The sequence below is a fragment of the Cariama cristata genome, unplaced genomic scaffold (genome assembly GCF_000690535.1).
Source record: "Cariama cristata isolate BGI_N322 unplaced genomic scaffold, ASM69053v1 scaffold36227, whole genome shotgun sequence".
NCBI classification, from domain to species: Eukaryota; Metazoa; Chordata; class Aves; order Cariamiformes; family Cariamidae; genus Cariama; species Cariama cristata.
In genome coordinates, this window is record NW_009626616.1 from 3623 (window position 1) to 18453 (window position 14831).

General features: G+C 54.6%; 1 protein-coding gene across 1 annotated transcript in view; it reads right to left on the minus strand.

Moving 5' to 3' along the window:
• Positions 1-351: 351 nt before the first annotated feature.
• LOC104164690 (nuclear receptor corepressor 2-like) overlaps positions 352-14831 on the minus strand; it is a gene marked incomplete at both ends in the record, with an annotated part of 27988 nt that continues 13508 nt past the window's right edge. Inside the window, 5 exons of the mRNA XM_009704098.1 lie at positions 352-450; positions 2710-2764; positions 6456-6634; positions 9065-9161; positions 10504-10676. Of these exons, the coding sequence (XP_009702400.1) occupies positions 352-450; positions 2710-2764; positions 6456-6634; positions 9065-9161; positions 10504-10676 (603 nt within the window). The remainder of the gene's footprint in view (positions 451-2709; positions 2765-6455; positions 6635-9064; positions 9162-10503; positions 10677-14831) is intronic.

Sequence of the window (14831 nt, forward strand, 5' to 3'; positions counted from 1 at the left end):
CAGGCTGCACGGGCAACCCTGTGCTGCTACTGACGCCCAGTCAGGTTTTTTGCATTCACTCCATCCTCTTTTTCAAGCATCTTGGGTTTGTTGTTTGCTTTTTTAAAGCTACTGTGACCTTGGCACGGGGACGGACAAACATCAACTGCCAGAAAACAGCACGTTCTGAAAAGCTACACAGAGCAAAACCACAGCCCCATCGCAGTCTGCAAGATCTCCATCTGGGGAGGGGAGAAAAGAAGCATTTGGGGTGCTCACAGAAAGGGCTGCTGAGAAGCTGCAAGTGCAAAGCATTGCATCTCCTTGCTTAGCCCGAGGGCCGACAGTTCCACGCGCTCCTCCGGCTCTTACCTGGCTCTTCCCACGCCGCCGGTAATTCCTTCTTACAAGGTTCTTGTAATTCTCATTCTTCTTGGTCAGGTAGTAATACAGGACGCAGTCTGCCACCGTCTGCAAGGACACGGGCAAGTCAGGGAACAGAAGGTCCCATCCCCTCGCACCGCTGGGGCACAGACTTCCAGGAGCAGCATTCAGGTCCTGCCACCGCCAGGTCTCCTGCTGCTTCTGAGGATCTGCAGCCCAAACAGGCTTCCCCCAACCCCCTCCCAAAGCCCCTTCGTGGAGCTGGAAGAGGGGGGCAACGCACGTTGCCCTAGTAAAAAGGCTCAGCTCTTCCAAGGGACAGACCGAGGCCGTCCCGCAGGCGTGCCAAGACGGAGATGGGGGTGCAGAGCAGAAACCACCCCGTGTTGGAAGCAAAGCAGGGGGGAGGGCTGACCCCAGATGACTGTGGCAACTAAAGGCAGAAAGAGGAGAGCCGCCTGTCACCCTCTGTTGTGGTTATGGGAGGCACAACCTGCCAGGGGACTGTCAGCTAGTGTTATCTCCAGTCGTTTAGCTCGCTGGCTCGAGCGCACACGACTTTCTCATGGACAGATAGAGATGCTGGCGCTCAGGAGCCACCATCCCAACTCCAACACCAGTGGTCGGCTCCACGAACACCGTCCCGGATCACAGAATCATAGAATTGTTATGGTTGGAAGAGACCTCAAAGATCATCAAGTCCAACCGATCGGACACATTAGGAAAACAAGGAGCTGTGGTTGGGACATATTCTGCTCCTGAACAACACCGAGCATGCCATGCTGGGAAAAGTCCTTTGCTGAACTGGGTGGGCACCTGAACACTGGTCTTGGGCTACACCTACGTATACAGGATCAGCGGTCGCATGAACAGAAATAATCCCACAGACCCATCACGCCTGCAAGCGCCCGGGAGCAGGGTGCTGCTGCGCGCTCCCGGGGGTGCATTGGTGCTGCGCTCTCCCTATCCCTGTGCGAGGAGTAGAACCATTTGCAAAAACAGATTGCAACTTTTAAAGTGTTAATTGGATCTCTTTCTAATCTAGCCCTGATTATACACACACGCGCAAACACAAAAACTTACAGTCATCTGTTCCAAGGGCTAAGATCACTATTTTTTTATAATGCAATTTAAAAATCTATTAATTCATTACATTGAGCCATACTTTGCATCTCTCTCCAACAGGATAATGGATGTGTTCTGTATCATAATTACAGCCTGATTTACAAACGAGTACAAATAAAATTAGAAGACATTTTACAGCTTGGAACACAGACTGGATTGTGAGAATCATCCAAGTTCCACCGCTCTCCGCTTTAACAAGTGGGAAAGGCTGAAAAGAGCCTGGTATCCTACAGCGACAACAGCAGCACGAGGTTGCTGCTGGCCTTTGCTTGCTTGCTGCCTTGGACAGGAAAGTCAAGGTCTTCTAAATTATTTCCTCAGCCTGAGCCAGGCAGAATCAGAGAGTAATTCAAGCTGGAAGGGATCTCTGTAGGCCACCCCCCCTGAAAGGAGAGGGGTTCCCCCAGGGTGAGTGGACACTGTGTGAATGAAACACTGCCTGAGATGGGCAGAGGATGCCACAAACTACAAGGACCAGAGATGCAGCAGCTCCCAAATGGTTCCTGCTTGGGAGAGCACCTGGTCCATCACTGTCTTTCCAGGCTGGGTCTGTCCAGGATCTGCCCATATGGCCTGTCCCACAGAAAGTACCTGGCCTTGCTCAGAACGGGACCAGAGACACCCTCTTCCTTTGGATCCCTTTTTCAAACCTTTCTTCCATCAGCCCAATTAACAGCCAAAAGGGAAAGTCTGAGAAGCACAACACAGAAGCTTGGGAAAGGTCAGGCGCTCCTGCGAGCAAACTATTACTAAACACCAAGGGGAGGCATGTGCGCTTACATGACACCAACCTGAACTGCTGGATGAACTGGGACTCAGCCCACCCTCCAGATCCCCTCCCTGAGCAAAGAGCGACCCCTCCGCTCTGTCCTGGGCAGCCGGGTGCCCACAGCCCCCGTGCAACAGCCTGGCTGGTGCAAAATGCCTCCGGGAGATGCTGGAAGGCAGATCCCCCAGGCAGATCATGGGGTGGGCTGCAACGCCTACGCACCAGGCTGGATGCATTCACACATCTCGCGGCTCTGAGCTCCCCATCTTTCCGCAGCTGACTCAGTCCCTTGTCTCTGCAGGGAGCCGGGAAGCGTCTGGACCATGCCTGGGGCTCTGAGCCACCACCACCCACAGGTGCCCAGAATCCGCTGGCTGCTCCAGCACCAAAGGGAGCTGCATGATGGAAAAGAGACAGTGCGAGGCAGGTGAAAGCCAGGCAGGGAAGCTTACCTTCCTGTCCAGAAAGGATGCAATCAGGCCGAAGTTCTTTGGATGCTGCATGAACCTGTGTGAGCAAGGGGGAGAGGGTTAGTATGGGTGCTGACGCTGACCCTCCTCACAGCGGGGCTGCCGTGCTTTGCGTGCCCAAAGCAGTGAGGCCAGCTCCCCGAGGGACTTAGGGGGTTGAGAAAATATTTGTCTGCTGCTCAGTTTCCCAGAAAGACAGGAACTTTAAACTTAGCCCCGTGGAGCCAGTTGGTCAGGAGCTTTGATATGCAGATGTTCCTCACTGGGTGGGAGAGGGCAGGGAGGTTGGCAGTGCCCAACAGCTGCCCGTCACCCTGCGCAATCCCACAGCCACCCAAGCCCGTACCAACGGCAGGATGGGCACAGAGGGCAGCTGCACACCTGGCTGAAGCCTCAGGATTTGGCAAGGAAAGGGCAAAGAATCGCCATCAATGGTCAAGCACAAGCACCCTGCAGCATGGCCAGGGGTGCCCCCACCGCTGAGCGGGACCCTAAGCCCAGCTGGGCTGTCAGGAGCAGCTGCAAAGGACGGGAAGGGAAACCCAAACCCCGGGAGGAAGCACAGAGCTGCCACGTTGCTGAGTTGCTCAAGAGATCCCCAGTGGCACAGCAGCTCCGAGGAAGGGAACGCCGCCTCCTGCCCAGTGAAGCGGAGGAGCTGTCAGCAGCCTGGCCCATGGCTCCGGCAGCCCAGGAGGGTGCACGCCCGCTGAGGGGAAGCTGTCCCTCCAACAAATCCCTTCGCCTAGCTGGTAGGGAAGCACCGAAGGCCAGCAAGCCCTTGGCTCCAGGTGCTCCTGCTGGCAGGAGGACAGTTAACGGGTGTGTCACCAAAGCGCAGGGAGCCTGGTGAGCGATGACTTTGTGCCAGGGCTGGAATGCAGTGCTGGCCCCAGCGGAGAGGCTGCCACCAGCCCAGGCTCTGTCCCGGGGAGCCGAGCAGCCGGGGCCAGCCCCGTTAGGCTTTGCCAGCTCCCAGGAGCTGATGGCTCTGTGCCTCGGGGAAATGGATTGGAGGCAAAAGGTGGGCGAGCTGCGGTGTGGGCGTAATGCTGGCACGACAGGGTGAGCAGCTCAGCGCCTCCAGCCCTGCCGGTGATTCCCCCAGGGCTGCTGGCTGAGCTCTCTCCTCCTGCCTTCGCTGCTCAGCCCCACTGCCAAACTCAGGGTCAGGGTACCAGGCTGAGCTCAGCGAGGGCCAGACCCACTCCAGCCATGGCAGCAGGACGTGGGTGCTGACACCCACGCACCGACGTCCTTCTTGATGCAGGACCCCCATCTGGTTTGGGTGGCACTACAAGAACCCTGTCACCATAACCGGTCACCGGAACAAGGGGACCTTGTCTCTGCTGCTGCCAGCATGAGGGTTTTGTGGGTGACAGTGTGGGTCGGGGGGTATGTGAGAGCATGGACAGCAACGGGAGCGTGATGCTCAGGTGCTTAATAGGGTCCCCAGTCCCTATCCTATGGACAGCTGCAGGCTTTCCACCATCAAGCGTCTTGAAGGATAAAACTTAACCCCTAGGTATAACACAGACACACCAAGGGAGATTCCCCAAGACACGTGAGTGAATAAATAAATAAGAAAAAAGAAACCAGAAATGCCAGGGATTAAAAAAAAAAAAAAAAAGGCAAAGCAAAGCAACTGGGCTGCTCAGACAGACTGGGACCAGAGCACAGAGCCGGAGTTGGCTCGTCACGCTGTACACAGCACAAACCAAGGGCTGACCAAGGGACAGGGTTTTCAAGGCCATGTTATCAATGACGCTAACGCAGCATTGGGGCAATGCAGACGACAATCCACTGTTTTTCATGGGCCAGGCCGTGTCCCCACGACGAGGGACAGATGCTACATTCTCATGGTGTCCAACACGATGGGTCCTCGATGCCTGAGCAGGATCAAGGGGTACCACAGCCATCCCTACTCCTTCACCAGCAAACCACAGCCCCCCTGGGAGCAGGCTACTGATGGGCCCTCAATAAAGAGACCCAAGAAATCCTGCCCAGAAGCAAATCAAATCAGACTCTTCCTTGTGGTTATGTTTTGACAGCTAAAATAGTTCAGACCTGGAGCTTGTCAGCCTTGCAGTGCCTGGCTGTTTTCTCCGAGAGCCCGTGCCATCAGGGCTGAACAAAAGGTTGCACCAGGTTTTCATGGTCTGAGGAAGAGGCCAGCTCTGGGTCACGGTCATGGATGACACAACTCCGGCTCACCTTAAAAACCCAGGCTAGAAGCTGCAGCACACCAGGCAGCTCGGCTACCTGCACACCAGGATCGGTACAAGAGCCAGGGCAGGACTCCCTTGGCCCTCCTTACAGCTTCTAAGTACCAATCTCTTAAAATGAGCTTTGTGAGAGCCCTGAAATCCTGCTGTATTTATGCCTCAAGCTCCGCATCACCCACAGTGATGACACAGAAACCACCGTGCACAGCAGGATGCATGAGCTGGGTGTGGATTCTTCCAGCCCCATTAGCCAGGCACAGCCCTGCCATTAAAGACCAAGTAATTAGCCTTGGCGTCATTTGCGGGCAAGCCTTGCTGTTTGGAGTGTCACATTTTAAGGCTAATTAGCAATGAGGATTCTCCTCTACCAAAGGCTTGGAGCCGGTTTGCTTGTTTTGTTCTTTTTTGGTCTGTCTTGGCAATTAGTTATTTCAGCTGCAAACAGGAGTTGTCACAAGCCGGGACAGGAGGAGGGATCCCAGACATGGAAAGGCTTCCAGCATGGCTGGCTGTGGGCCTGCTGGTAATCCACGGAGCCGTCCCATGATGGTCCGAGGGCCAGACTAAGGCAGTACTGCTGCAAGGGACAAGGTGGCCCTGGCACACCTACATACCTCCATGTCCCTCACGTCCACAGGAGCGAACCCTGGTAGAGTTCATGGCGCTGGAAGCTAAACTCCAGCTCTGTTTGTACAGACACGGATGGCACATTGGGGGCACCAAGGATGCTCCGGTCCTCCATGCAAACACACCTGGGTTCTCGTTGAGCTACGAGATACAGGGGAGTCTGGATGTGAGACGGAGCTGGGACCTGCAGCTTGGCTGACAGCACGGTGGTACCCAAGGAAGGGATCAGCAATCCCCCAAGTGATCTCAGTTGATATAGCAAAGCTTTTCTCAAGCACTGCTTGCAAACGGGAGAAAGCACCGCAGCCAGAAATTGCACATGTCTGATGTGGGAACACATCCATGGAAACAGCAGCTGGTGGCAAATCCTGAAGACAGCAGGACGGAGCGCTGTGGGACAGGCACCAGCTGGAAGCTGCAGCCTGAGGGGTTCCACACAGGGGGGTTGGATGTTGACAGCCCCGAGAATCCCCCTGGACACGCAGTGCCCAAAGGACAGCACGTAAATCCCAAAACCTAACAGTGTATAGAGCACTGGATTTCACTGGCATTATCCTTAAACTGGCTGATACAACAGGGGACGTAGAAGCAGAAAAACTTCTAGTTCTTGCCCTGTCACGAGCAACAGCTTCCCACACCTCTGCACGTGGGCACGAACACACCAACCACATAGAAAGGCCTGAAGTTTCTGTGCAGGAGCATCACCTGTGCCCAGGTCCGAGGCAATACAGCGACCATGGCCGTGATCCTGGGGGGAAAGACAAGCCCTTGGGAAATTCATGCCTTAGCGTGCTGGGGCCCCGGCCAGAGCATTGCATGGGTCCTGTCTACAGTTCCCAAGGGGTACAGAGAGAGGGGAGTGTGGGCTGCACTCACTTTTCCCGGAAAGTCTCCTTCTCCTGTTCGCTCCACATGTTCATCACCTGCCGGTCCTTGTAGACCTTCATGGGGTCATCCATAAGGCCGTTCATGTTGATGAATTTAATGCGCTGCTGGTCAGCATCGTAGAGCATGGGCGGGATGACAGCGAGCTGGCGCATCTGCTTCTCCAGGTTCTTTGGGGAAAGCACAGAGAACAGTTGGTCAGCACCACAGGCCCGCGGGGACTGCAGGGGACAGCTGTTCGGGAGGAAAGGACAGGCGGAGGAACAGGAGAATTCAAAAGCAAGCACTAGACAGCTTTATTGCTAGAGTAATTGTAAATTAAACGCTGAAAGAGGCTATCGCTGTCAGCCAGGAAACAATTAATCTTTCATTTTGAAATAAAAGGCTTTAAGATACCGCGTGGAAATGTCTGACTTAAGCAAAACAGTTCCTGACTATGACGAGAGACAAGGCAAAGCAGTGGTGGCAGAGGGAATGCAAATCCCTTCCCAGCCACCAAACCCACGGCCACACGGAGGTTCAGCCCTCCGTCCCAAATTGTGAGGGATGCAGGTCAGCTCTGCGAGGCTTTCTGAAAGGGTGGGCAGAGGGAGACGTCGTGTTTCCCTTCCACGGGAAACCTCATGCTGTTCCAGGAGATTGCAAATGTCACTGTAACGGGGCCATCATTCCTTTCTTTCCTCTTACCGTAACACCCTAGGACATAATCTGATGCCTTTACTCCATCCTATTCAAGCACAAAGTTCATCCAGAGCCCCAGCTGCACACCAGAACAGGACAGACTGGGCACACTGGTTTCCTTAAGTATTTCCAACAGTGGCCAAAATGATGTCTCATTTGTGCCGTTCCCCTGCCTGAACGCCAGGACTGAGCTGCTGGATGTCCCTCGTACAGGTCCTCCCTGCGGGGATGAAGGGATGTTCTGGCCACTCTCTTTCATTTGCTAGCAGCACTCTCACTCGGAGTCCTCCTTGTCACCTGGGATGGCACTAGTCAGACATAAATTCCAGCCCTTGACCCAGGAAGGCCAGGTCTCAACTGCTGTTATTTTAATTTACAGCTAGATGCTGGTTCCTGGGAGAACAGTAACATCCAATCCTTCCAACAAGCTGCTGACCCAGGCATGCCCAGCACCGCTCTGCTTGCCTGCTGTGACTGATCAGACCCAACCTCCTCTTCCTCAAACACAGCTCTGCACAAACACAGACGTGTCAACTCATTTCATCACGTTCCTCATCCTCACTAGGATGCCTCCTGTTTAGCAACCGATTGCTTCAGACGCCCTGGGGGTGTCATCTCATTGTGGGAGGTCAAGGACAGCCTGCAGCCAGAGCACCGACCTGGACAACTGCAGACTGCCCCAGCCGAAAGGCAAAAGCCCCTGTGCAGAGCCAGGGCAGGCAGAGGGGCAGCTGGCAGGAGCACTGCCTGCAGCTGAGACCCCTTTGCCTGGCAGGGTCTCGGGGTGCTGACCGCTTCAGATACATCCGACCAGCGGGCAGCCAGACCTCTCTCCTCTCCAGCAATGCGCTGGGGCGGAGAGCTGGCCCCTGCTGCCAGCGATGCTCCCCAGCTCTCACCTCCCTGCTCCTTCCAAGCCTGTAGAAGGGCTGGAACCTCCCTCTTAAGGTCTCCTCTGAGACAAGCATAGCAGTGCTTTGGGGCTCAGCAGAAGGCAATCGGGGTGGAGGTTAGCAACACACCATGCAGAAGGTCAGAGGCAATCGTCCAACGCCTCCCTTGGCCACAACCTCTGCAGAGCTGTGAAATTTCCCTCTGCTTCTGAGATCCGTGTCCTTCGGGTTGTCCCCTTAACTGGCTAACAGCAAACTGCCCGGGACCCAGGGCAGGGAGCAAATGATGGTGGTGCACAGGCAGCAAACATCTCAGCTATCGCTGGGCAATGGTTGCTCTCCCCTCCCAAATGTAATCCATTCACTGCAGCTCGCCTCCGTGCCAAGAGAGCGGAACCCTTGTGAAACCAGATCCAAACGAAGCCAAGGTCACGGGGATGTTTCAAGATGAATGGAGCACTCCCAGAAGATGTGGGCCAACTGGCTCATGTACAAACCATTCATTCCATAGGATTCCCCTGTGTCAAGCCACACAGCCCATTCAAAGCAAAATGAAACAGAAAAACCCCTCCACCCAGCAACCAGGGCGCCAGCTCCCTTCCCTTCCCATCTCCGCTTCCAGTCTAAATCAAGAGCCAGGGAGGTGTTTGTGGGGTGCTAACCAGATGAGCAGCACGCTGGGCTTTCAGGTCCCTAAGAGGCAGTCGATTGCCGATAAACCTGATCCAGTGGCCACTATCTCCCGGGGTGCTTTGTTCCATGTTTTGCTCCTGCAGAACCACTGCACAGCTCCGTTACACCTCTGGGGTGGCTGGAAAGATGCTGCTGGGTATTAAATGAACACCTCACTTTGGATCTTGTCCAGGAAGCATGTTAGGCATCATGGCAACCTCCCCAACCTCAGCATGGCCTGAAGTTAGTGGGATTTAGCATTAGATTTCACTGTGGGACCTGGTGGTACTCTCTTTTCCTGGAGAAGAGCAGAGTGAGGGGTGAAGAGGAGGAGAAAGGACAACCCGGTCTCACCTCTTGTTCTGAGAGCCCGTCGATGATTTCTGACACCTCGTGCTCGCTGCGTGCAGCTGACATGGAGAGCCCACCGCTGCCCCTCTGTCCTACCCTGCTGGGAAAGGGCAGTGAAACACTCAGACACTGATGCTTCGTTTCATAAGCAGCAAACCACATTCATGAGAACTCGCTGGCCCTGTTGTCCTCCTTGTTGCCCTCCATAACAGCCACAGCCCACCACCCCACCCAGGCCACCCCATCCCATGCTGCAGCCCCGTGGGCTCTGACAGCACATACTCCTGCCCAGAGAGTACCACCCCCTGTGTCCCCCCGCGTCTAGGGCTCCAAGGTTGAGAGCCTCAAACCCCTTTCCTTACCTGTGCCAACCTCCTGGATTGCTACAACAGAAGGACATTTCATACCCAACCATACTCTCCCCCATATGTTCTCCTGTTCATCACACCACAGCAATGGCATAAAGGTGCCAGCATTAGCACCAAGCCATTAGCACTGTGCCATCGCATCTGGTTTGCAAATGTTGCAGGAAGTTTTAAATCAAAACCAGCCATTGACATCTATCCTCCCCAATATCATCCAACGTAACAGCCACATGTCCCAAAGAATTAAAACTTTTACTAAGCAGGTAAAAAATTAAAACATTTCTCAGTACCATTTCTCCCCTTCTCTTTAAGATAAAATAAAGCCACTGATTAGGAAGTTTGGACCCTCCAGCTATCAGCGGGGCACAAGGATGGGATGCTGGCAGAAGGGTTTGGGTTCTGAGCACATCAGGTGACTCTGGGCAAGATCCCGGGGTTGAAATGGGAAGGACAGGGAGTTTTCAGCAAGAAGGGTGGTGGTCGTGAAGTCCTGCCTCCTCCTGGCAGGGAACAACGTGACCTCAATTGCGCTTCCAATGAGGAGGAGAAAACAGACAGGAGATGGGAGAGACAGGGGACTTCCATTTTTCTCCCTTCGCCTTGTTCGTGGCCATTCCTATAACCTCTGCAGATGTTTCTTCTCCCTGCCCATGCTCCAATCAAAGCAGGTCCATGTATTAAATCATCAACATGACCAAATGCATCTGCAAGTCCTGCACATCTTAATTTGGGCCCACCAGTAAGGCAGTAATTAGCGGTGTCCCAGCCAGGTGGCTAGCACAAGGCAGCTGCCCCTTGCTCGGACGTGACCAGCTGGGAGATCAGCAACAGGGGGGAGATGGGCAACTGCATTCCTGACATTTTTCCTTCTCTCTTGGCTCTGTGAGGAGCAAACCTGGGGAAAAAGCAGCAAAGCTGCTTGTCTGCTGGCTTCTGCCTTCAACTAGACAGGGAGAAAAGGGACCAAGAGCCATCCCAGCCCGCTCCTCCCACAAACAAATCCCACACCCATCCCCAAAGAAAAGAGAAAGGCTGTCTGATACCAGCTCAGCCCCTTCCTACCGCTTCTCCTCTAACCTCTGCATGCGCTCTTGCAGTTCTCGCTGCTTCCGGATCTCCGGGAATTGCTTCTCATAGTATTCCCGCACTTTGCTCTCTTTGGCACGGCGCCGGGGATTATTTTCAATGCGCTCCACTTTTTTTTCCCAGGCCTCCATCAACTGGTCATAGCGCTGGCAAAACTTCTGTTCCTGAAAGGGCAGAGGGAGACAGGGAGCTCCGGAGACGTGCCTGGGAAGGGCAGCTCCTCCAGGCCTGCCCCTCGATGGCTGCTCAGGCTGAGCATGAGTCACATTGCTTAAAGAAACACGGTTTATTAGGACACGGACATGCTCCAGGGTCTGGGACCAACCCAAGGGTAAATTCTCAAAATAGGCCACCACCTGCCCTCAAGGCTTTTCCCTTCCAGACCCAAAATCTTTGGTGAAACCACGACTCTCGCCCAGCGTGGCTTTGCCCACCCACCACACCTTCTGCCTGAGCATCCTCCAGCGCCTTGGGGGCTGGATTCAGCGACCACAGACCCAGTGCTGGGGAGGGAGCCCTGGCTCCGACATGGCTGGCCATGCATGGGGAGAGGGCAAGTCACCTGCCTGAGGCCACCAAGCAAGAAGGGACTGAAACATGGCCTTGGGAGGGGACATAGGCGGGCAGGACACTCGGTCCTCGCCGTGCAAGCAGGGTGTGTAGAGCTGTAATTTTGGAGCCGTCAGCCTGCTGTACCACGGAGAGGCTTGCCGAGGCGCCTGCAGCCGGGCACCCCTTCCTACCCACCCACACCAGCCTCAGTGCTCATGGCTCTGTGCTGGCAACGCCGACGGGACTGGGGCCACAGAGCGCTCTGTGCATGAGCCTGGCTCCCCGAAACCAAGAGCCAGGCAGCCAGCCCCTGTCCAAAGCCATAGGGCATGGTGGCCTGGCCGCGCCGTGACGCCCCCAGCTCCTCCACCATCTTGGAAAGCAAAAGAATTTTTCCAGCTGCTGCTCCTCCTTTTTGGCCAAGGAGCGGGACGAGCGCATCCTCACTGATGGCAAACCCAGGCTCTGTCAAAACACGGCGCTGCAAGTGTTTTCCCCATCATGTCTCCCGCAGGTAACGTCCTCATGGCACGTCCACCCAGCTGCCCACACAGGTCCAGCACCGCACTTCTCCCTGGTATTTATGGGACCAGCCCAGTAACCATAACATTAAAATATCATTTGCAACACAAATGAGGCTCCCACTACCACCCCTGGAATTGCTCCTCCCTCCTCCAGCCACGCTTGTTGGAGGAGAATGCCCACAGACAGCGGACAGGTGAGGTCCACACCGAGATGCCTGGTCACGGTCCCTGACGGCTGCAGCGGTCACAGGAGTGATGGGGCCCAACCTCATGTGAAAGCAGCTGGGTGACCAGAGGGGGTTTTAAGGTTTCATTTTGAGTGAAACAAATGCCTTCTAGGTCTCAAATCAGGAAGCGAAAGCAGATGTCGCTCTACAAAATAATCAATGGCAAACCCCAGGTCGCCTCCTGCCCCACATGCCGTTTTCCAGAACGGGTGGCTCGACACTGGCACAGTTGGCACCGGTGCGCTCGGCACTGCAGCGGAGACAGGGGGAATCCAGATTTCAAAGAAATAAACTCAACTCTTGCCATCACCACTCCATAGCTGGAGGGAAGTCCAAGGCCATAGGATTTCCAAGATGTGCTCTGCTCTCATCTTGCTCACTCTCAGCCACCAAAAAAAGAAATGGGGAGAGGTAAAGAAAAAAAAACAAACAAAGAACCAAACCGATGGAAACGCCCTATTCCAGGTCAGGAGGCAGCTGGGTTACCCCGAGCCAAGCCGGTCAGTCGTGCCATGGACCCCGAGCACTGGCTGCTCCACAGGCCGTTACTGGTGCCAGGCACCCGCAGCAACCCATGGCCAGCGTCACGCCGATCCTGGCACGTGGGATTTGGTCCAGCCATCCCCGATCTGGCAATAACCCAAGCACAGCAGCACATCCTGCGATCTCCGTGGCCTTTTGGAGGCACCTCGACCATAATGCGGGTGGACAAAGCACCTCGAACCCTGCAGCTGATGCAGACTAACACTGTCCCCCACAAATAAACTAATTCCCATTTACACGCCCCGGAGCCAGAGGCTTTCCTGTCCTGTACAGATGCACAGGAGATGCTTGGGTTTTGGCAGGAGCTAAAGGAAATGGCTGTAAGATAAAAGTGAAGAATGAGAACAAAAATAAAAATGCCCTAAAAGCCACCAAGGGGAATCTCGCGCTGCGGGCGAGGAGCTATAGGTAACGCCAACAAACCGCGGCAGCTCGGAGAAGTCACAGCTGCTGCGTTTTTTACCCCTCCTGAAGCGATGCTACCAGCCCCCTGAAAACGAGAGCTCCCATCCTGCCAGCAAATCTGCTACATCCCCCTGCTTTCAGAGCATCGCATTTGGAAAGAGGCTAAAAATACCCTGCAAAGTTTATCAAGTCTCAGCGCTGGGAGGCAGCCGGTGGCCCGTGCTGCGTGCCAGCCCGCGGCACAGCCGGGGGACAGCCCACTACGAGGGCTCGGTCTGCTGAGGAGCTTCAAGGCTTTGAAAGGTTTTTCATTCCCTGTGGGACCGAGCCAGTGCCGGGTCCCGCATTGCCACCACCATCCCAGCAGAGCTGCCTGGCACGGCTGACGGGCTGTTTCGCAGCCGGTGGTGGGGCGGCTCTTTTTCTTCCTTTTCCTCCACTCTTTGGGACAACTCACCGAAAGATTTACCCAGAATTCCTCTTTTAAAGAAAGGGTATTTGCAGATGGGAAAAGCAACATCAACGTCACACTGCTGATGTCCCCAGCAGCTCACAGCCTGGCAGCGGGGCAGGCACTACCAAAGCTCCCCACTCGCACAACTCAGCCCTCCAGAGCATGGCTTTGTTACCCACCGGCTCAGCACTTCCAACTTGCATCTGCTTTCTTAAAGCCCCTTCCCACCATGGAGCAAAGAGATCCTTCCTGCCACACAAGTTTCAAAGGCCACCACAGTGGGGCTGATCTGCAGCATCCCTTTCTAGCACTTTTTGGTCCAGCTGGGATATAGGCTCCCTGCAATCCTTTGCCATCCTTGAAAAGCCAAAGGCACCTTATAGCACTGTGCGCTCCCCGGATCCTCACAGCTCAATCACCAGGAGAAGCTCCCGGTCAGGCACTTCAGGAGCAGAAGTGTCTATTCCTTCTCCAAGCATCCTCGGAGCAGCCTTAAGCAAGTGTGTCCATTCCTGAGCAACCATCTGTGCCGGCTTTTAGCATCGGTGCTTCCTCTGTGCCCTTCCCCAGCTGGGCTCACCAGCCCCTCAGCCTCTCAATCACACAAGTAAGTGATGGCAAGCCAAATCGGACTTGACATGTGTATCTAAAAACGGACGAATAGTAACGCCACCGTAGCAGCTGAATGCAGTTTGTAGGCTGTGCCAAGCCCGAGCCCTCCCGCAGCCCACGCTCTCGCAGCTCCAGGGAACGGAGCAGCTCTTCGGAGGGGTGGGGAAGAGTGAAGGTGACAGGAGGAACCAGTCCAATTCCTATGCAAGCCCCATGGTTTTCTTTCCCTGGCTGATGGAAATAAACCTCTTACAGCGAGAACAGCTCCCTTTACCCTTCTCTCTCTGCAGCATCATCCCTCTGATGGCAATTAAATGTCTTCTGCTGTGTCGACCTTGGTGGCAGCAGGAGAAAGACCTGCAGACCCTCTGGTGGGGCTCTCAGGGCTGGACCCTGCAGGGACCGAGCTCTGACCCTGCTCCAGCCAGCCCTGGGCAGCCACAATACCCCAGAACGTAAGAGAGCCAGAAAGAAACGCTGGCACGTAGATAGGCTTTGCTAAAAATAGGGTCTGCTACAAAATGGGCAGAAAAATAGCTAAGCATACCCATTTTGCAAACAGAATCAGCAAATGTATTCACTTTGCAAATTCAGCAACCGTATGTTGCCTATTTTGTAGAATAGGCAAAATGCTTCCCTAAACTGAAAAATCCCCTTTCAAGGACACTGAATAAACCGGCTGGCAGAAATTCACCTATTTTGCATGACAGGCGACTGTACTGCAAGCTGTATTTTAGGAACTGTGCTCTTGCAGCCTAATTAAACCTTTCCCCCACCTCCTTGATATTCACAACAAAGTGACTCCCTTCAGATCCAGCACAATAACTGGCCGTTTCCACCAGAAAGCAGCTCCTGGGCACTTCTCTTCTGGTTCCAATAAAACCACACGAAGCTTTGCAATCCCTGTTTCGAAGAAGGGAATATTGATCCGCTTCCCACAACTGCAGAAGTCCTCAGCTGCGGCAGGCGAGGTGTCCCGAGCAGCACCCCACTGCCACGTCA